Below are 23,125 nucleotides of genomic sequence, written 5' to 3'. Positions count from 1 at the left end.
ACAATTCCATGAAAGATGCCAAAATCCACAACTTTTTGCGTAATCCTGGAATCGTAGGAAACTAGGGGCCTTAAACATTTGTGATGCGCGTCTGCCTATTTTTTTTTCCATAATGTTTTGAGTGACAGGCTGCTGCTTCAACAAAACTCAACCAAGCATTCTGTTCAACTTGTACTCACCAGTCGGCAGATGGCATAATAAGCAACAGCGCAAAGGCAGGTGGAGGACGAGAGCAGAATGCTGGGGTAACGTGCAGTATTTTTGTGGAAACTTAAGTTTCAGGCAAATATAATTATCGTATAGATTGAAGCCGGTCTTTTTTCTTCGAAATTGTGTTCTCCAAACTGGGGATCGACCAATACACAAATCACAGTCAAGGCGAGGCGCAACCTCGGCTACAAATGCAAAAAAGGAAGGGAGAAAACAGTGGTACAAAGGAAGGCCTTTGTTCTGATCTCCTATGAGCCTTCACAAATTACATACGGTAGTTGCCATTACCGTTACTGCATCAAGATACATACATCCGTTCTTTTTCAAGACTGTCATGCAAAAGGTTCTCAGATGAGGCGAATACAAAGATAAGCTTGGAGGCCCACTGGATTATCACTGAACTGACTGTACGTTATACAGACCTTGTCGTAAAAATGAAACTTCCCAGCTGCACGACAAGCCCTGCTTCCTGATTGTAGAAGACTGTTCTCGGCAGCATTTAAGCTAGCCTTTACATTGCCCATGGAGGCATCGAAAAAATGGTAGCAGAAACATGCGAGTTCAGTGTCATCAAAAAGTGTGTCAGATACTAGAAAAGCAGTGGGAGTGACTTTTTGCTTGCACAATATAGCCACACCACGCTTTCCATACACCCATGAAGGGTTACTGCCATTGATGTACAGCAACGAATTGTAAGCATTTGTCTCGAGTTTTCTCAAGCACATTCCCCTTAATGAGGAGTCTTTTTGCTTTGCACAATTCACCGTTTCAGTGCCGAATTTAATACATGAGTAGACACACTAAGCCCTTCAAATGTACCAGTCCTTTTACCGAGTGGACGGCCTTGATGTGGCGCATGCTTACTAGCTTTTTGAGGTTTGCGACATGGTCTGTTGAGCTGCCGATGGTTTTTGTTTGGCAAAGGAACGTTTGGTCCAACACCCCTTGCAAAGTTGCCAGTATAAATGTCCAAAACAAAGATCCACGACAAATTTTCTATGCTTGACAAAGCCTTAAAGGTTAGTGTGCAGTTTTAGACCTTATAAGAGATGCTAGTGAATTGAAGAATTATGGCTGGCTTTTAAACTCCTGTTTAAACAAGTTTGCTTCTTAATACTGCCACCTAGCATTGCCAGGTGGCGCATAGCTGACGACGACGAAGTAGGGCTCGTGCTGTGTGGAATCTGTCACTTTTCTGCCCCAGCTTGCGTGGCCCTGTCTGTCTTCGCACTTTGTATTAAATCCCCCTTCGTCAACAAGTACATTACAATGCAGCTCATCAAACAAAAACTTTTTTACACAGTGCTTTCATGGTTTAGTATTTGTTTTTATTACTCAAGAAGTTCCACTATTGTGCATCAAAATAAGTAAAACACAAGCATCCAGCTCTCTTAATATGCTTTCTGTGGAAAATTCGTGAGGCACAGAATGCATTAAAAGTAAGAAAGTAATGGAACAATATTTCCTCCAGTTTCGCCAAGAGTCAGCTGTCTGTTTATTATGCTATAAATATCACCAGGCAATGCAGAATGGCACCATGGGAAGAAATGTTGACAACCTTGCTGTGGTACCTCATAAACCATTCACAAAAAAATTCAATTTTCTTGGTACCATACGGCAATTGTTTCATGCAAAATGCATTAGGTTCATTTTACAGCAACATTTTTAGCATTTTTAGGTTCCTTTACAGCAACAGTTCATTGCAAGTCTTGCATCATCCATGAAAACTCCAAGCAAGAAATGAACGTTTATGCTCAGTTTTGTACGTGGCACTTCATAATTTCAGCTTCTAAGCCAGCATAAAAGATAGTCTGAGACTAACAACACTGATCGTTATTTCTTAATGTTCATGATAAGCATGCACACCTATCACACTTCCACACATATCAAAATCATTAACAATGTTAATATGTTTGCACCGGAATGACATCTGTTCAACTGTGCTTGCATGCTTCAAGGCATGCTACAAATCTGGCAGTTAGCTGATGCAATTTTAAATATGCCAGATGCAGCAGAGAGGATTGGGGTGAGGATAAAGAGAGTTTTCACATAGGCATATGTTTCAGGGCAAGGACAATCGCGACATGGGTACCTGCAAAACTCCCCTTCTGCCACAAAAGCCGAGGCCAAGTGCCATATCTGAAAGGAACTGCCAGTGGCAGTTCCGGGGACAGTGATGGGGACTATTCTTACTTCTCGAGCAAAACATACACTCAGCTAGCAGTGAGAATTCATTCATTCCATGTGAATACCATTTGACAAGGATGGAGATTATATGGACAAATTCAACAGTTCTGACTCACCATGACCCCTACCCCGAACAGCCTGGGCTCACTTTTTAGCACCACAAAGCCATTCTCTCTGAAACAGCCACTCCCAAACCTTCAGCACTGATGTCGCCACAGAAAAAATTATTTCTAGCTAAGCCACTGGCTGTGAGAACTGGTGCTGCACATATTTAGTACTTTAGCCACCAAATATGCCTGACTGTAATGACGGTTATTGTAGCAGTCGAAAAAGAGTGCTGATGCTGTTTGCACAGTATGCACGCAGGAAGTAACAAGTTCCTTGTGCTGAGTGGACGTCGCCCTACATTTAGGTGTTAACTTGAGTCACTGTCCTCAGAAAGCTGTGGTTCTTGGATCTTTGCCCTTTTTGCAGGGGCCAACTTGTCCACAGCCTTTGTGAGTCGCTTGCTTGGGAACAACTTGGGTTTGGGCGGCGCCTGACACGCTTCCAAATATTGGTCCATACGGGTCTGCAAGGACGGTGAGAAGCATGTAATAATATTATCTGGATGTACAGACTCGGGCTGCCATACTTTTCGCAACTACAAGCTATGCCAAAGTAAGAAAAAAATTTTTTTCCTTGCACTGATGTGATCATCTCGGATAACCAACAAAATTATTGTTCCGCTCATGCCGTTTTATGCAGAAGTATTTTGCACTTGCAGCTTATGCTGCTTCTCACTTTGCAAAATGCTGGCAAAATGCTGAGCAACTGTAATGCAGGTATGGTCCTGTATGACTATAACAAGACTGCACAGGATTGGCATATCATAATAAAGAAAATAAAAAAAACTGCAGTGAAAAATATCACCACAGTCTGGGAGCTACACAGTACACAAAGGCAGAAAGAAAAAACATAAGTAGTGCAAGAAATTAAAACTAAATGACTACACCTTAGTGATATTTAATTTGAAAATTTCACAATTAATTTCAACAGTGCATGTTTGTTGTTACCTGACACATATTGCCAGGCTAGTTGGTTTAGTACTTGGTAATAAGCAGTACACGTATTATTCATGTGGACACACAGATAGAAGAAGAGACGAATGCAATCCAGAGTGCAGCACATGGAAAGGAAGGGGCCACTGCACTAGAAATGAACTTGCTTAACATGTACTCTTAGGCCTCAGCACTTGTTCAACAATCATTCAGTGCTTGTGAACACATTCATCTCGTCTTTCATCCTGATATCCTGATATTCACGTGTGCACTGCTGTTTACAAGTATGTGTGTGTTCTGTGTGTTCAATGCGCACGTAAGCCTCATGTGAAAACATACAAAAAATAAGTGGGAGTCCCGAACATCCCCAGCACAGTTTTCTATACATGACTGCACCAAGCTAGCTTCAGTACAAGGCCTTCTCATCCTTTATACTAGTAAGCACAGCGTAATGCTATGACGAGACTTCTTTCAATTTTAATCAAGGTACTGCAAATGAGTAGCTGACTTCATAGTAGTTGTCACACACATGCAGAAGCTTTATGCATGTATATTCAATGCACTGTCCGCAAATACTGAGTGATAGTTGCTTTCGTACAAAGAACCTGAAGTAAACATGCTTTGTTCATAAAATAAAAATAGTAAAAAGTCAGTGTACTATAGAACAGCACTCTGAATTCAAAGCATTCTTTTTTCACACTGCTCTCTTAATTAAAGTACAAACATTGCAGCATTCATACAAATGTCGCCACAGGGACCCTTCAGTGGGCTCGGAGACAGCACGGCGATGCGGACTACTTATGCCAACCGTTTCTTCATTGTGCAGGTCAGTTGCTATCCGTCTCTCTATAGCAAGAAAACCGGAGATCGTTGCCTTTTGCTGTTTCCGAGCCCAGAAGTGCTTATTTCTGTGATATCTGAGTGTGCTGATGTCGTGAAAGTGTTATTACTTATTGCTGGTGATGTTGAACTAAATCCTGGCCCTGGCCCTGGTACGAGGGCTAATACACAAAGCATGGATCTAGAAGAAATATCAAAGCTGCTTCGCGACGTACACTCAAGAACTGTCGCGGTGCAAAACAGCCAAGAGCTACTTCAAGCTTCAGTTACTGAAATTAGCAATAAGCAAGATAGCTTAGGTCAAAAACTGACAGAAGTTGTCGACCGGCTAACATGCCTGGAAGAAAAGGTGTCTGTTATCGACACTCTGCAAACTGATATGCTGGCGACACAAGAAAATATTGAAACCCTCCAGCAGGAATGTGCTAACTTACACGCACGCCTAGATGACGCCGAAGATAGATCCAGGCGCAATAATCTAATCTTCTATAACATACCTGAAGTGCCCCAAGAAAGCCCATCGGACGCTGAACAAAAGTTAATTTCAGTACTCTCCGAATTACCAGCCTTTTCTTCTTTAAGCTCCGATGACATTGAGCGTGCACATCGGCTCGGACGTGCCGGAGAGAATTCTTGCAGGCCCATTATCGCCAAGTTTGTTCATTCCAAGACTAAGAATCTAATTCTGTCCAATCGAGACACGATAAAAAAGAACAAGGTTTCTGTCGGCGAAGACTTCTGTCCCTCAACTAGGCTAGCTAGAAAAACGCTTTTACAATTTGCCAAGACTCGCAGCACGTCATACCAGTTGAAGTATAAAAGGCTCCACATGAACGGGAAGTGCTACACCTACAACCCTACCACGAAAACCGTCATTGAATCTCAACTAAACAAGGCTGTGACCACCCAGAAACCTGTCGCTGAGCTTGCGCTATCCTCTAGCCCTTCTCCCAGTGGCGTCATCCAACCTTCTAGTTTATCACCTTAGCGGTCTCAGAGGGGTCGTGGACCTTTTAATGAGCTTTCTGTTGTGTATACTAATATTCGAAGTGTCCTGAAAAAACGTGAACAGTTAAGTTCATTTATTGATTCTTGTGCAGCCCACGTAGTAGTACTAACAGAAACATGGCTCTCAAGCAAAATACGCGACCATGAAATTTTAGAATGTAACAAACGCTACAACTTTTACCGTAATGATAGAAATTGCAGGCCAGGTGGCGGAGTACTAATTGCCGTAGACCATAACATATCCTCATGCGCAATACATGTGACAAGCAATCTAGAAATAACGTGGGTTTTATTAAACATAAAAGGCAGGAAGATCACAGTCGGTGTATGTTATCGTCCACCACCCAGAGACCTCGAATTCATTAACAACCTACACGATGTCATTAATCTAATCTGTGTTCGGTATCCTGGTTCTCCTATTTTTCTTTTGGGTGATTTTAATTACCCTAATATCTCCTGGGGCGTGGATGGCCCCAGTAGTCTTCCTACTGATTCAGAATCTAAATCTTTTATTAACTTGTGCTCAACGTTCCATTTTTCTCAAATCGTCACACTGCCTACAAGATGCACTAGTCATTCTGAAAACACTCTTGACCTTATCTTAACTACATGCCCTGAATCAATTTCAAACCTCAGCATTCTTCCAGGACTTAGCGACCACTCACTCCTTGAATTTACGCTCGGATTCCCTGCCCCCCGAGCAGGAAAAAAAATGAAGATTGTTAGGAATTACAGCCGAGGAAATTACGACGAAATTAATCGTGCATTATCTTCTTTTTGTGACGAATTTTTGAGAAATTTTGAACGTCGCAGCCTACAATTAAACTGGGACTTGTACAAAACCAAAACAGCCGAGCTCATCAACAAGCACATCCCCATACGAGTAATTAAGTGCACCAAATCACCATGGTATAATAAAGCTCTCGGAAGACTAGCCAATAAAAAGAAGCGTTTATACCGCCTAGCTAAAACCTCAAAACTATCAGAGCGATGGCAAGCCTATCGCACCGCGAATGCTAGTTACAGTCGCGCTTTACGGGAATCCAAACGCTATTTCTTTCAACACACCCTCCCCAATCTGCTACGTTCAAATCCTCGACAGTTCTGGCGAACAGTAAAAGGCCCTGAAAGCGATAGGATGATTATTAACTCCAGTGATGGTCTACCGTTAACAGATGAACAATGTGCCTCTACATTCAACGATTTTTTTGCAGCATCGTTCTCTAGTCATGCAGACGTCCCTAAACCTCTGTTCGACATACCTCCGCTATCGCCAATGCCTCCCATCACAGTTAATCCAGCTGGTGTCGAAAAGATTATTGATTGCCTGAAGCTCTCTTCTGCTTCTGGTCCTGATGGTATCACGTCAAAATTCCTTAAAAACACCAAATTTTATTCATCTATCATCTTAACAAAACTTTTCGACCAATCTTTATCCACCGGCTTGGTTCCTGATGATTGGGCGGTAGGGAAGGTGGTTCCCACACATAAAAATGGTGACAAGCATGATGTTAAAAACTATCGCCCCATATCTTTGACATGTGTTCCATGCAAAATTCTTGAGCATATCATATCATCCCAAATCGCTACCCATCTTGATTCTCAATCTTTTTTTCATAGTTCCCAACATGGCTTCAGAAAATATTATTCATGTGAAACGCAGCTGGCATCTTTCACTCACTTTCTTCACAGCGTCCTCGACCACGGCGGTGTTGTCAACTGCATATTTTTAGACTTTTCTAAGGCTTTTGACAAGGTATCACACACTCTACTCCTCTTTAAATTACATCAACTTAACCTGGATCCCAACGTTTTTGCATGGTTGAGAAGTTTTCTTACTAATCGCTCCCAATACGTAACGATTAACGAAATCGACTCCAATTATGTCCCCGTTGATTCCGGCGTGCCACAAGGCTCCGTTCTTGCTCCCTTGCTCTTTCTAATTTACATAAATGACTTACCCACCAAAATTCAATCTCGCGCTGGCCTTTTCGCAGATGACTGTGTAATTTATCGTGAAATAACCAATCCTAATGACGAAAAGATTCTGCAATCAGACCTTAACGCAGTAACTGCATGGTGTCAGGATTGGTTAATGACTCTTAACTCTAACAAGTGTAACTTAATGCATGTATCTCGAATTAACTCTAATGTTTCTTCTTATATTCTTCAGGATTCCCCGCTTGAACAGGTAACATCTTACAAATACTTGGGCGTCTTATTTTCATCCAAATTATCATGGGAACAGCACATCAACTATATAACTAGCAACGCTAACAGATCTCTAGGCTATCTGAAACGTAATTTTGCGAACATTTCTTCATCTCTTAAATTACAATTTTATAAAACACTTATCCGTCCAAAGCTTGAGTATGCTGCTTCTGTATGGGATCCCGGCCTTGATCATCTGGTAACAACCATCGAAGCTCTTCAGAATCGGTCTGCTCGCTACATTCTCAGTAATTATCATCGTACTGCCAGCACAACTAACATGAAAAACACATTACACCTACCTCCACTCTCCTTGAGACGCCAGATACAGCGACTTTGTTTGCTCCATAAAATATACTACCACGACACACTTCACAATCTTTTACTCCACCGGCCCTCTTATGTGTCACATCGCGTGGACCATCGTCATAAAATTGGATCTTTCGCATGCCACACGAATACCTTTCATAATTCATTTCTCCCGCGCTCAATAACAGAGTGGAACCACCTTCCCGAAGATCTTGTGTCTATTACTGATGTTACATTGTTCAAAAATGCCTTAAAAGCTCATTTTGGTGTTCCTGATTAATCGTTACGCACTGTTTATTTATTTTTTACCCCCGTATTACTACTTGTATTGTGTTCTACAGTTATATTTTGGTGTTCCTTACTTGTAGTACTTGTATTGAATTCTTGGATGTTTATTGTTACCTTCTGGTGTTCCTTACTATTTTTGCACTGTTTTTGACACCCCTATATATATGTGTATATATATGTATATATATATATATATATGTGCCTGTGCTTTTATCTTAATTATGTTGAGTATTCCACTCCCCTCTGTAACGCCCGACCCGGGCCCTGAGGGTATTCGAAATAAATAAATAAAATAAATAAATATAAAAGTTGAAAGCTTGCCTGTTTTTGTTTGATGCCCATTCTTTTCAGCACTGGCAGCAAGAGATCATCCAGCTTTTCACGGCTCCAGCCAAGTTTCTGGTATGCATACGTGCACCATGTGCAGTTAAGAAAAAGCCAGTCACCATACCTACGTCTTTGCCTCATGAAAGATCTAACTCTTTGGTCTTAATGTGCACCTAGCAATGCTTTTGGTGCGATATATCCGACTAAACAACGACTGCACAAGCAAACTTGTCTTTGTGCATGTGACAGACAAGTAGCTTGCCGCGCTACGCCAAGTACTCGGGCAACGCAGTCTGCTGATAACCTAAAACCATCAAGGTTCTCTTCATAAATGAAAGTAATGTGTCATTATGAGGTTTCGCATGCTCTCAGCACATAGATACATCAAGCCAGCAGTAAAGCATGAAAATCAACAACTCTGCAATGCAGCTTAAAGTGCAGCTCGACTCTGCCTTCCAGTTACATCTGCACAGTTCTGCACAGAAGTCAGGGTAGCGAAGTCACCAACAAAAACTCTGTTTCTTAAAACTAATTAACAGGAGCTCATATAAGATCAAAGCATATGCAGCTGCGGCACTTCACCTCTCTTCAGTGTAAGTTTCCAAAATTACACCAAAATTATATCCTTGTCAGTGTTACTTTTAGCAAGCGCAGTTACTCCAACGTATGTCACTATGTACTATGTGCAGTACAGTGGCACAAATACTGCCGTTTCTTCTCTTGACTTTAGGAAGTCAGGTGGAAAAGTCCACGCATTTTGATGGAAAAGAAGCAGACCTCGCCTGTACATTATTTTCATGAAAAGTAAAATAAATTTGAGACTTCCTGTCACACAGCCTCAGCTGTGAGGCATGTGACAGTTGCAAAGGATATGTGCGCAGTGCATCCAGGTCTGGGGTGCCCCAGGAGAAGGTTTCGCGCGACTCGTCCACAGTTGGATCGAGGTAGGCTTGCACCACTCGGCTACTGGGGAACCCTGCCTCCAGGGAGACGCGCACCAGGTGCGAACGTGTCTTGCTGCCCGGCAGCGCTTTTTCTTCTTTGGCCTTCTGTAGCCATGTGCTGTTGGAATGATGCATACAATGCCAGTTGAGCTTGTCTCCACACACCACATAAGATTGCAGCAAGCTAGCGCATACATGCAGCTAGATAGCTTTTCCCCATGGAGGCCCGAGCTGCATCTCTGGCACACCAAAAGAGCAAAGTGCACCAAACCATGCTGTATTTTGCTACACAGCTTTAATGCTATAAGAGGTACAAACCACATCAACAATCTCAACTGTCATACAGTATAGAATTGATGTACTAGGTGCTCAGTTTTCAAAGCATTCAATGCACTTAGGTAGAAGCAACCACTCCACGTATCAGCAAGTTTCACAGCTCTCTAGCACAGTACATCACAGTCAGCAGAACAAATGACAGGGAAAACCATGCACCACTATAAGAACTACAAATCTGTGCTTAAACCTCTTGATTCCAAGTTAACCAGCAGCATGCATTCAAAAGAGCTAATTTTGCTCACAGGATATGTAGTGAATGTCGAAGGAGAAATACAAGACCTTGTATGCAACAATGAGAAAGACAGCCATGACTTGTAATGAACAGGCGTTGAATAAACTGAATGGATGTAGATCTGTGATGTGCTTTCTAGCCACTGCATGCTTCACTCTAGTGCCGGCTGCAGGGTAGGCTGAAAATTGGTTTTTATGCGTAGCATATTGCAATCACTCAGTTCAGCCCTTGGGCGCGGCCGGGCAGCCACCAAACCACGTGACGTGACGTTACGACAGCCGGAGGAAAAACCGTAGGTAAAAATGATGGCGATTCTTGGTGAGAATTGCAAACACAGTAAACAGGGGGGAAAAAAAAGAAAAGAAAAAAATAAAAAAAGAAAAAAGAACAGCTGAGCATGGTGGTGGTTGCCACCGCCCTGTTTCAAAGGGGGCGCTCCTATCCATCCATCCATACGTCACGGAGGAAAAGCTGCTGAGAAAATCGAGTGCCGCCAAGCAATACCTCGCGCAAAAAGACCGTGCAATATGCAACGCATTCTTGGCTTAACCAAGCTAAGCCTGGGCATCTTTTTCCTCCCAACCACTGAATGAAGAGATTTTAGACAGCATAGGACACAGTTATGCATGCGTGTGTGCCTACATGCTGCCTTTCGAAAAGAAAAAAAAAACAAAAAAAAACAAGGAACTGGACATCTTCAGGCATCCGTCAACACCTGGAGTGTGCATAGAATGAATAGATGTAGTACAGTCACATTGTCTCACAGAACAAGATATGGGTTTTCTGGCAAGAGCTGCCAGCAACTTCGATGTGCACTACACAGCAGCTAGACAGAAAGTTGGGTGTGTTGGAATATGTTCATATGAGAGATTTAACCCCTTAACCACCAACTCCGAAGTGTACTCGTCATGGGAGATTGTGCCAATATCGCGAGTTACACTTGTTCGGCCTGATGTTCATTGCTCCAACCTCCAAAGATGAGTTAGGGTTGGCAATTACACTTCTTGCAATTCTCAACACTACAGGGTGATAGTTGTGCATGAAAAAAACGCATTTCAAGCCTTTAGAGCATTTTAAACCTGACAACAGTCATTTTCACCAAAAACTGCCTAAAAATGTGACAATTCCAGTATCTTTTGCAGGAATTAATTCAGCTGTTAAAGGGTTGAAGACATGAAAGAAAACAGAAACCAGCACACACTGTCAAGTTGATAGCAGACACTGGTCTGTGTCTTTCTGAGTTCATGCACATTTCAGAATAAACATGAGCCTCACAGCCAGGCTTCTTTTTTGTCTGGTGCCAGTAGCAAATGTGCCAACCAATCAAAAATGTTACAGTGCAAGTACTCATTTCATTTACAGTAACTACTGAAGAATGTCTAGTTTAAGCACCACACAGGAGTGTTTGGTTGCTGAGACATAAAGAGAGTAGACAGAACTGACCGAAACTGTTCGAGGAGTGAAATGGCATCATCTCCTTTGAACTCGCTGAGCACCTCCATGGCAGTCACAGGACCCACACCGTTGACACCTGTTGTGTAGTCACTCCCACACAGCAGGGCAAACGCCACCAGCTTTTGACGGTCAAGGCCTGGTGAAAAATGTTTCCGCATCCCACAGTTATTTAACAGGCTGTCAAATCTACACTAGTGGACCTCAAGCGCAAATCTAGGTATCTGCACCTTGAACTTTCCAGCAATTTGCACAATTCGCATTTTGCTGAGCCCTCCCCTATCGATGAAAAATTTGTGTGATGGGTAACAAAGTAACAGAGCAAACAAAAGAGGTTGGTAAAGGACTTTGCAAATCAGAATATTTTCACAGCACCTGGGCAGCGTTGTTACCTTTGCATTTACCTCTTTCATCAGTGCCATCACCATACACATTCAAAGCAAAATACAATCCACTTCACTGTGAATGCACTAAGTGCAGCGAAGTGCAGGACTAGTTTACAATTACTTGAAACTTGCAATACATAATAATTTACGGGTCATCTCATGACAATTTTTAAAAAGGCGACTTAGATACAGGTCACCTAGCTACAAGAAAGACCACAGAGCATCACTTCAGGAGCATCACACGAACCGAACTGTGAAGCCAGATCCTTGAGCAGGAAGCGTGTGGGCCGTCGATCAGGGCGGAAGAGGTGCCTGTAAACGCACTGTGCACCAAAGAGCCAGGCATCGCTGTCGTCCGTCACGACTCCCTGACTGAGCCCCTGCTGCTCCAACCAGGCGCACTGGGCCTCCGCCTCTCCTGGGCTCACCACGTACGGCTGGCCCAGCAGCGCAAGAAGCTCCTGCACCAAGACACCACACATATATCAATGAAAAATCTGTTAAAGGGGCCGCAAGTCGAGTTTTCTTTTTTTTTTTTTTCACTTTCGGTTTATTATAGCAATTAATTGCGTCATATCCCTTTCAGGCGCTTTGTACACAATTGTGTAAGCGGCAAACTTACAGCTTTTTCTGAGAAACTGGAGCACTTCACAGTGATTTCATTAATTCAGTATAATTGAGTACCCTTCTTGTTGCAAATAAGTTGCTTTTTTGTACCATGTAGCAAATGCAGTAGATAATATTTCACTCAACAGTGAGCTAGGTAGCACTTTGTCCGCCGTTTTTGTGCAGACAGATTTTGCTGCGAGTGAAAACATTGATTGTTTTTGCTCAATTTCGAGCGTAATGTGAATCTTCCAAACACAAAGCGATTCCACGATCCCTAGGGTACTTACCTAACACAAGAGAACATTTCTATGTTATTATTTCTAACAAATCTGACACTTTGTACGGAATTCTCCACATCGTTGTAAGAACTGACCTGCTGGTCTTTCACGTTCGAAAACTAACAAATTCCCTTTCTTGAGGCCTGAATATACTACTTAGGTAAAAAAATAATTGATTTCAGTGAAAACAAAAAATGGCGCCTGAAAGGGATATACAACCAACAATAATATTACAGATGAGAATCTGGGAGTCACGGACTGAAACGGGATTCAGAGCTGCTATTTTTATATCGGTGAGGTATTTCCCCTCCTTTGGGTACCACTAGGTTTCTGCAAACTACAAGGCCACACCAAATACAGCATGTGCAAATAATATGATGCTCGGCTAGCCACATGGCATGGTACATACTCAATATCTTTTTCTTCTTTGACAATGCACTTGTAAACATACTCTCCTATTAAACAACAAACAATACTATCCATTAAAAATGATTCATAGGGTGGTTTAAATCTACGCACCTGACACTCCTTCACAAGCACATCGTTGAGACTGGCTGCATGGCGCTGCTGGCGGGCAGCTTCTTGCTCCAGGTCCTGTTCTCTCATTTGAAGCTCACGTTTCTGCATTCATCACAAGGTGACACGCATATAAAGAAAAACTTTAAGTTCTTCACCATGTAATGGCAGGTATGCATGCATATGGTACATGGAAATGTATTTAACATTATAAGTACACAAATGCTTGAAGGCACTACAAATTTAACTCCCTAGCATTTCCTTCCTTTCAGCGCAGTTAAATGTAGGGCCTGCTGCTGTTATCTACCTACTGTTTGGCACAGAAAGGTGTTTCCTTACCCTTGGAACCTCTATTTTATTTTCTTCTGCAGCACTCGAATTCGTGATGTCAAGCGCGACACGACATTATGAATTTGCCCGCCACAACTTGGTCAGCCGTGTGGCAACACCACGTGAAGCTTCTTTTCCATTAGGTTCATGCTTTTTGTGCACTGCATTCCATTAATCATAAATCAGATCTAAAAAAAACAAAGAAAGATACTCCCATCTGCAAAGTATGTCGCATTATCATGTTCCGAGTGCTAATTCTGCGAAAATTTTTCAAAGCATGGCAATTCAACTTCTTTCCCGCAAAGTCACCATGAGTATGTTTGGCCTTCAGGCTATGTTCTCTTTAAACAAAGCTCTATTTTGGTGAAATTGGCATATATTTCATCCCTGAAATGTAATACATGAATTCAGACTTAATACATGATCAGAATACTGGGAACAGAAGCACATCCCAGGAAGGAAGTGCAGCACATAAAGTAACGTGTATTAGGCTATGTTATGTAATCTAGCTAAGCAATTATATAATGTCATTTTTGCTTCGGCAGGCCGAAATTTGTAGTCTGTCCATTGGTGTAACAAAGAAATTATTATTAGCAGTGATAACGTTGATATACAGCATGTGCAGTTTTTTTTCATTCCTCTACTAAAGCTTCTGAAAGCATGACAAATCCTCCTCACCTCCTCTTCAGTCCTAGGCGGCTTCCAGAAGCTGCTACTGCTAGGAGTGGGTTCTTGATCAGCTTCTTTTTTATTTTGCTCCAACAAAGAAGCTTGAATGGCAGCAAGCAACTCTTCATCTTTTTCTTCCTCTTCCTCATCCGAGAGTCCCACTACGTCGCATGCATCCTTCAATGAAGCCTCTGATCCCTCAACAATACCAGAGGAATCCGCTCCTCTATCCTGTGACCCTGACTTATCAGACGCTGCATCACTGTCCTCCTGTTCGATCGGCTCTTGCAATTTATCTTGGCTCTTGTCTTTCTCGCCTGACTGCAGTGACGGTTCTGTTGATGTCACTAGACACTCTTCATTTCTTGAGTCAGGCTTAGTTGAAACTGATAAATCTGTAGGCAGTGTCGGCAGCACTGAGTTAGTGCTTGTGCCATTTGTAATTTTTTCCAACCCCTTGGTTACAGCCACGTGCACCTTTGCTGGTTCCAGTACAGTTGGCTTGGTACGCTCACAGGTCAGCTTTACAGAAGTATCAACCTCATCTCTGAGATCAGAGACCTTTTCTTCTGTTTCAGCTGATTCACTTGTGAAATCAACCACTCTCTTTACTTGAGGATGAACGGTTTCGATGGACGATTTAATGCCCTGAGCAAGTGCAGAACCACTGTTTGTAGCAAAATTCTTGTCTGTAGCCTTGTCTGGAGAGCATTCTTCAGACAACCACTTCAAAACAGCTGGATCATGAACTGACAAGGATGGGCCTGGGTTTGATGCTTGGCTTGCATTATTGCTCTGCTCTTTCTTCTCCTGTGGGCTGGCTGTCTTCCAGTCTCTGATTTGGCTTTCCCCTGGAAAAAATCAAGAGGAAAATTCAAATTTAATTTTTTTTAATTTGCTTCATGAGTGAGTAGCACCTTATGTTGTGTGGGTGTAAGAAAACTAGCAAACCTGTTCCTATATATTATATGTTTTTATGCCTCCAGGGGCAGTATTCAGCATACAAAAAAGAATTAGATGCCATATAAAAGTGTGCACACATAAAAAAGATTACAGCCTATCCAACAGCAGAAGTTCATATTATATGGCTCCCAATTAGAGTAGAAAAAACATCCGTTCTACTCATGTATTTTATGCTCTGCGCAATTATTGCTCTTTTTCACTGCAAGGTACTGACAAACTAATGATTCCAGTCACAGGCAGCGTTTAGGTAAGGCTCTGTGAGAGCTTGGTCTCGGCTTGCTTCACTTTGCCAACAGTCATGTTATGCTTGCTATGGTAAGCAGCGCTTGAAGAGAAACGCGGTGACAAAAAAGCATCACTTATGCATATAACCTGAGATGTCCTCACCGCCCTTTGTGCCATTCCCAAAGCTTCATTGTTTTGCTTCCCATTTCATGCACACACCTAGCGCAGCTCAGCTTTCAAGTCAATGAAAGTACAACGAAACCACACAAACTAATTCACTACCTATCTAACAGCAGCAGTAATGCTTATGGATAGCGTTACACTTCTTCACAGACAAAATTCATGCTCTCCTGAATGATAGAGAGCAAAGATTTTTTTTTTTCCTCTTGGAATCCGGTCCGTTATTCTTAAGGATCATCGATTATCTTTCCTTCGCATTACATGCCCTGTCCAAGCCCATTTCTTCCTCTTGATTTCAACTAGGATGTCATTAACCCGCATTTGTTCCCTGACCCTTTACACTGCCAACATGTGAGAGCAATAACCAACCAATCACTAAGCACAGATTAGCTTGTCATCTTTGCTGCCCTTGGTTGCACTGTTTTTTTTTCCTGTCTGCCCTCTTCCTGTCTCTTAACGTTACACCTATCATTTTCCCAGACAAGATAACCAATATGACAAATCTTCTAGGTTGCCCATAGAGTCAACAAGAAAAAAAAACTTCATCAAGTAAAACTGTTTCACGTGTCCTTTCAATAACTTTCAAAGGGACCCTGATCCACGGTGGCTCCGGTGGCTTGAGAGTGCCTAACTTGCCGTGAGGCACTCTCAAGGCAAGTTAGAAAAAAAAAATTGAAAAAACACTTCCTCGCCAGAAACCGTAGCCTGAAAGAGAGTTAATTTCTTATTTTTAATGCACTCTGTGCCTCAGAAATTTTCCACAGCATGCTCTCTTGAGGCAGCAAGAATACCAGCAGTTACCCTTTACACTGCCAACATGTGAGAGCAATAACCAACCAATCACTAAGCACAGATTAGCTTGTCATCTTTGCTGCCCTTGGTTGCACTGTTTTTTTTTTTTTAAGGTAAAACTTAATGTCTGAAAGTGAATTCAGAGTGCTTCTTTCAGCATTCTCAGTTCTGATTCAATCACAGCTATGAATTCTAGTTACAAGGCATACCTGCTTCACCTTCCTGGCTTTCTGATGGCAGGAGATGCTTGCTAGAGCTTGTGTTTAGCACCACCTGGTGAGTGTTGGGCTGCGAAGCCACACGGCTCACTTGGGCCTCTTCGCCCCAGAGAAATAGCTCGGGTCTCATTTCTTGTCGGGCCTCCTCAGCACGCTGCTGCAGAGTGCGCTTGCGCAGGAGACCCTGCAGCTGGTAGGCCGAGAATGCCTCCGAGTTCTGGGCGCAACAGAAACAGGCCACACGTTAAGCATGAAGTGAAGCAAAGATGATGTACTTTTTCTCTCACTGTACAAATGAAATGGTGAAAGAGATGGCAGCAAGCAGGTAACACATAAAGACAACTGCAAATAACTGAAAGCCAAGCTATTATTCTAATGGCAGCACAAAGAAGACTAGGGCAAGTACACAACCACCACCAAGTCACAGCTTTCAATTCCAGAGCATTTGTCTCTCCATACTTCCTTCTCCCCGTCTTCTTTGCGTGGCTGTTTAAAACGCAAGCCACTGACAACCAGTCAAGCTTTTTCCCTGTGTGCTTTTTCCCTTTGCACCCGCAAAGTTTCTGTCGCACTTAAGCTTCGACTTCTTGAAATCTTAATAATTTCAAGCTCTGGCACCTTGTAAAACCAGCAAGTGTTGTGATAACAAATAACACCACAGCGCAAAACCGGCTGAGGACGAGAAGCATACAAAAGAAGCCACAGCATCAATCATGTTTAAAGGGGGTGCTAGCTTCTACAACATCCGATGGGAAATATCTGTGCAAAGGAATAGGACATGGAAGAGATGAGACAAAGGTTCAGGTGCACCTTTATCATCATCAGCAGCAGCTCAGCTATACCTACTCAGAAGCGTTGTGTTGTGTTTTGTTAGGTTTACTGGTGCATAAGCATCTAAGGCTATCATGCGCCAAGACCAACTTAGAAGTTTGGTTTATGGGGTTTAACGTCCCAAAGCGACTGAGGCTATGAGAGACGCCGTAGTGGAGGGCTCCGGAAATTTCGACCACCTGGGGTTCTTTAACGTGCACTGACATGGCACAGCACACGGGCCTCTAGAATTTCTCCTCCAAAGAAATTCAACCGCCGCTGCCGGGATCGAACCCGCGTCTTTCGGGTCAGCAGCCGAGCACCATAACCACTGAGCCACCGCGACGGTATCACTAGGGTTAGTGGCACCTGGTCCATGTGTACAGAAGCAATTAAAAAGAAAGTGCACTTCCTATTGCTAAACCGCTCTAGGTATGCTCCGACAAAACTCAATGGCAGAGTCCTAAAGTTGTATACTAATACTGCACTGATGCCTTACTTTGGGTGCCTTCTTTGAAGGGCCCCAGCGATGGTAGTGCTGCATGGCAAGCAGTGCTCGATGGCGGGTCTCGGCTGGCAGGGCAGCAAATTCTTCCGAGTCACAGTCCAGTGATGCCAACTCCCACATTGCTTCTCCTCCTGACAGCCAGTCATCATCTTCTACCCTGAGTTGCAATGATAGATTCACTAAGGGTGAGGAAACTGATGAATATGAAACAGCAGTCAAGCAGTATTAGCACAAATGCAAACGACCACAGTCCAAAAGCAACACTGTGGGGTATGAGGCATGCTGTAGCAGAGAACTGCATATTAATTTCAATCACTTGGGGTTCAGTAATGCGCACTAGGATCTCAATACATAGGCGTGTTTGCATTTTAACACGACAGTGTTAACGGTCCCGTGTTGCAGAAAAGCAGTTATCGGCATCACCGGTCGTGAGCAAAAAATCTATGAAAAATCCCCGGAGAAGCAACTTAAGACGGCAGGGTGGACCGCCTAGGTCACATGACCTTGTGACATCATCACAACCTGCTCATTGAATTATGAGCAAACTGTCCTGCCGTGGCAGGTGGCAGTTAATAATGATTGGTCGCAAGAGGTTGGCTGTGCATAGCAACCTGGGTCTCACAAGACCCATCGATGGCAACACCTGCCATCGCAGGGCAGCAGCGCATTGCTTAACCGCTGCACCACTTAACCAGGAGTGGTATGAGGACTGCTAGCGACCTATGAATGTAAAGTAGAGAATGACCTATTCTGCATATTTGGGCATTAACTCATTAACGCTACTGCATCGTACCCATAAAGCAGAGCTTAAGTATCCCCCCCCTGTTTTTTCCTCCATCGAAATTAAACTGCATAAAGGGTAATAAATGATGATGAAAGCTTCTACCAATAAAACTACGGTTATAAGCGCATAAGCAAAACAGCAACAAGGAAGTGCAGTTATCGGTACTAGTATATTATTGTTATTTGGGGTTTAACGTCCAAAGGTGCACACTGTGGCTGTGAGAGGTGCTGCAATGGAGGGCTTCGGACTGATTTCGACCGCCTGCAGTTCGTTAATGAACACTGACATCGCACAGCACATGGGCACTTCTGCTGCATTTTTCCTTGTTGTACCTGTGTACAACAAGGAAAAAAACCAAGTGACCTACTTGTACAACTTGTTCCAGTGCTCTGGCAGAGGTGGCAGGACATACAAGTCATCCACGGGAGCCTTTGGAGCTGGTCGCTTAGAGCCCCGATGTCGAGCCTTCAGAAGCAGCAACCGCGCCTTACGCTGGGCACTCTCCTGTGCCACTGTGCGTCTTTCTTGGCGGGCAGCCTGCATGATTTCGCTTAGGCTTTAGCATTTTCTCAACTTCTCCACTGTGATTAATAGCCACTGTGTATCCACAGCAGGGCAATTCACTCCAGCTGCTCTTCTTGCCTCACAACCACGTTCATTTTGCACCACTGTTCCGCAGCTAACCAAAGGTGCAACCAGCACATATCTAATTAACAATCCCAGCTGCACATTGCAATAGGCATAAAAAAACAGACCACAAAAAAATAATGTATAATCTTCACGCGAGTCCACAGAATGTCAACATAACTGGAGGAAAAAACTGGAAAAAGGAAGGTTTATTGTTTGTGTGTGTTTAACACCCCAAATCAACTCAGGCTATGAGGGACACCATAGTGAAGGGCTCCGTAAATTTGTACCACCTGGGATTCTTTAACGTGCACTGACATTGCACAGTACATGAGCGTCCCTCATAGCCTGAGTTGCTTTGGGACATTAAACCCCAATAAACTAAACTATGAGCTTTTAGAATTTCGCCTCCATCCAAATGGAAGCATGAATTAGCTGGTATATTAACTTCTGCCCTGGAGCTTACTGGTAGCTTTCCAAAGATTCCTCGAAGGTTTCGGTTTTCTTTTCAGAGTGCACTGCTCTTACCAATGTCTGCTTCTTGAGCTGTGGCACGCCGCCATCAAAGACGAAGACGGGCTTCACTCCGTAAAAGAGGAGCTTGCAAACACGCTGGAGTAAACCCAGCAGATGCGCATTGGCCATGGGGCTTCCCTGTGCATCGCGGAATCCTTTGACAGCTTGGTGCAGCCACAGGCTCACGTCTACGGTGGCAAGCGTGATTCGTCAAGAAAAATGCATGCTTATTTATTAATTATCAGCACTGATCCGCGGCTGAAACAACAATCGTTCAGGCGGAACGAACACACGGGGACGTAGAAGAGAAAACAACAGTACACGAGTACTGGACACATTACTGACATCAGTACGTCACTAAACCAGTATTTGGACGTGTCAACATATATGGTCAAACACGCACCATCCGGCTCACGGGGGAAGTATACAAGACAACAAAAATGCAGTCATCAAGCTAAACGCTATCATTCAGCTCGCTTTCTGCGTTTTGCCTAATATTTCTAGTCAAAATCAGCGCTTCAACACTGTTGGCATGCACATGCTTGGACTCGAAAGTGAGCACACGAAAACCAAAGGATACCGACAGCAAGAACTTTGTTCTCGAGCGTTTCTAGGGCAATCGGCTTCCCTGCCGGCTCCAGCACCTGCCACAGGCCGTGAACACCCATTGTCTGCCGCCGAATAAGACGCTGCGCTGATCAGCAGTTTTTTGGGCCCAGTCCGAAGTCAAAAATACTGACGCTGTGGTGGCGATCTAAACAAAAGTTTCATTTCTCCGAACAAGATCAAGACATTTTAAGCTTGATGCGCTATACAACACGATGAGGCAATGCGACATATTCCCAGGTGAACTCATGCGAAGTGCGCCGGCACACACAGATAGTTAATATAACCAACTCATAAGAGCAGACGCCATAGATCGGCGCCATATGCTTAATCGCCATGGACAGATACCCCCTTGGAGGTAATGGAGGCCATAGTGCAAAAGAGAATCTCGTGAAGAAAAATTGCTCTAGACGCCGCCAGCGGCCAATCAGGGAGTCTGTCTTTTATGTTACAGTCATTCCGCTCGTTCGTAGATTGTATGAAGCTTGTCCACGCAATGCCACGGGGTCAGCGAAGCTGCTCCGAAGCTGCCGTCTTTACGCAGCACTCGAATATCGTTTGATGGGCAAGGGTAGCAAGAGGGAGGGAGGGAGCCCATTGGCTGCACTCGCAGCCGCTCAGCGGCTCTTGCGCTTCCGGACGCAGAACATGTCGTGACTTGCCCAACTAGGGAACTAGGGATTTTTTGTTTCGGTCGAATGTTCTTTCGACTTGCTTAATGTCCTTTTTCTTCTAACTTTTTTGTAATGTTACAGAATAACGTTGGAAACTTATATGAATGATAGTTTTGAATGGGTAATAACCAAAGTTTTCTTGTAAAATAATTGGGCTGTGCATGCATTCTACGGCGAGTACTGTCCATGAGCTGTGGTTGCAAAGTACAGCTAAATAAAAAACACCTTACTGTAAGAACAGTAGGAAAGTTCTGGAAATCAGTGCTCGAAATATAGTATTTGTATGTTCTGTCATAGTTATGGCTCTATCATGATAGTAACCTTCAGAAGACGTTAATCTAACATTTTCTGTATAACTTACAACGTTATATGTTAATTTTCAATGTTAATGTAGCTTTACAATGCAACATGTATCATTACTGCAACTTACATAACATTTTTACAGCATTATTCTAATGTTCGGTGCTACCTGGGTGGGCATACCACCTACTCTCTGGGCGCGCATGCGCAGTTCTGCGGAGTTTGTTCTCTCGATGTTCAGGTCCTCCTTTCCACCTACTCTCTGGGCGCGCATGCGCAGTTCTGCGGAGTTTGTTCTCTCGATGTTCAGGTGGTGGGCATCTGCTGGTATTTGCTGGTTTCAGTTGGTCTAAACAGGAACCTTGCTGGTTTTTTTATTGGGACAAGTGATCTCAGCCATAAAACTTGCTGTTTTGTACTAAAACAACTTGTTCCAGCCGAGGCATGCTGGCCCCCAGTGTCAACACCAAGTCCCAGGGATATCCGAATCATAGCCAATATCCCAATACCTCTGAGTACTTGCAAGGGATGTCCATGGCATGTCCTCGTTTTAAATATCGTCACACGTTACCCAGTGGATATCCCATTCGGGTGATATTAAGGACATTTACTTGAATCATGTCTCATTACGTTTGCATAATGTTTGCGACAAAGATGGAAAAGTGAGCACCTATATTTTTTTCTATTTGAAGATATCTGCAACATGGCCCCCTCATTTTCATTTCTTGTTTGTGTCAGCACAGATTCGTAACTGAATGAAATAATGTTGCTTAATGTGCAAGAACCACTGGCTCCAAAAGGATGGTAGGTTTGAAGTAGATAAGCTCTTGGAAATTCTTTGACCAGTGGATATATGCTCAATATATTGGGGCTGAATGACTTCTGATTTGTAGCATTTCTGCAGCCTGATCTCGGTTTTGTATGTGCTTGCTGTTAGAGATGTTTGCCGTGACAGCATGCGACGCTGTGCAGATGTCACCCGCTAAAATATCAGCACTGGGCCAAGCAACTGCACCATTGTAATCAGCTGTAGTAATTTCTTTCTTCAAGCCTTTATCGCAGAAAATAAATTAGGCTTGCGAATATTTTTTACATTGGTTGAGCAAGTTTTTTCTTTCGCGTTCATAAAAATTCCCAGAGAAATATAGTGGTAATTGACCAAATCCTCCGGGACTTCCTATGGACCTCCCTTGGATGCAGAAAATGTGGCCACAAAGATATGCAAAGGATGTCCGCGGGAGTTTCTCCGCACTTCCGGGGGATATCTGCATGTCCTTTCAAGATTTCGCAGGGACATCCAGTGGATTTCAGTGGGTCCCAACCGGTGGATTACTGGTTCTGAACTGGTATCCGCTGGTTCCAGTTGAAAGCTTTTTGCTCTTTAGTTTAGACCTTTATAACTGTGGATGATAATGGCGTTCAACTAATAGGAATTTTCAGCTGACTCCCTTGGATTGTGCCTGCTCTAAATTGCATAAAGTGTGCCAAAATTTGATGCGACAACTTTGCTCATTAACCATTCCTCACAGACATCTCTGGTACACCCTTAACAGAGGGCATATAAGTATGAGCATAAGTATGCACCTATGCTATTCGTTTAAACGTGAGTATAAGTTTCATATTTTTTTTGGGGGGGGTGGGGGCACCACAGTGGTTATGGCACTCTGCTGCTGACCCAAAAGACGCGGGTTCGACCCCGGCAGTTGAATTTCAAAGGAGGCAAAATTCTAGAGGCCCTTGCACTGTGTGA

General features: G+C 43.4%; 1 protein-coding gene and 1 long non-coding RNA gene across 4 annotated transcripts; one reads left to right on the top strand and one right to left on the bottom strand.

Annotated features, from left to right (window-relative positions):
• Window positions 1–1,671: 1,671 nt before the first annotated feature.
• mus201 (rad2 superfamily protein mus201) lies at window positions 1,672–20,963 on the bottom strand. Of its 3 annotated transcripts, none has more exons than XM_089543693.1 (12): window positions 20,376–20,963; window positions 19,808–19,983; window positions 19,020–19,189; window positions 17,860–18,025; window positions 16,551–16,767; window positions 14,182–15,023; window positions 13,177–13,278; window positions 12,018–12,231; window positions 11,376–11,523; window positions 9,298–9,482; window positions 8,415–8,509; window positions 1,672–2,968 (listed from the first exon to the last, which is right to left on the bottom strand). In XM_089543693.1, exons 1-12 carry the CDS (start codon window positions 20,461–20,463, stop codon window positions 2,813–2,815), a joined length of 2,559 nt encoding a protein of 852 aa, XP_089399819.1. In that variant the 5' UTR covers window positions 20,464–20,963; the 3' UTR covers window positions 1,672–2,812. The 3 variants fall into 3 exon arrangements, with proteins under 3 accessions (XP_089399819.1, XP_089399818.1, XP_089399820.1); XM_089543692.1 differs by having other exon boundaries at window positions 16,542–16,767; window positions 20,376–20,962; XM_089543694.1 differs by lacking the exons at window positions 19,020–19,189; window positions 20,376–20,963 and having other exon boundaries at window positions 16,542–16,767; window positions 19,808–19,976.
• LOC149341595 (uncharacterized) lies at window positions 1,896–9,287 on the top strand. Its single transcript, XR_016282942.1, has 2 exons — window positions 1,896–2,979; window positions 8,445–9,287. It is a non-coding gene; the product is annotated as an uncharacterized LOC149341595 (long non-coding RNA).
• Window positions 20,964–23,125: the final 2,162 nt, after the last annotated feature.

This window comes from Amblyomma mixtum, chromosome 5 (genome assembly GCF_055824585.1).
Source record: "Amblyomma mixtum isolate Tamu chromosome 5, ASM5582458v1, whole genome shotgun sequence".
In the NCBI taxonomy this organism is placed as follows: Eukaryota; Metazoa; Arthropoda; class Arachnida; order Ixodida; family Ixodidae; genus Amblyomma; species Amblyomma mixtum.
The sequence above is the reverse complement of the archived record's forward strand: the minus strand, read 5'-3'. Positions and strand labels throughout refer to the sequence as shown.

What these genes read in the sequence shown, in the direction of transcription:
- mus201 (XM_089543692.1), bottom strand. Translation starts at nt 20,463, where the DNA reads ATGGGTGTTCACGGCCTGTGGCAGGTGCTGGAGCCGGCAGGGAAGCCG. An exon ending in AGCTCAAGAAGCAGACATTG is followed by an intron (nt 19,190 to 19,807) that starts GTAAGAGCAGTG and finishes GAAATCATGCAG; the next exon opens with GCTGCCCGCCAAGAAAGACG. An exon ending in AAGCCAGGAAGGTGAAGCAG is followed by an intron (nt 15,024 to 16,541) that starts GTATGCCTTGTA and finishes GATTTTTTCCAG; the next exon opens with GGGAAAGCCAAATCAGAGAC.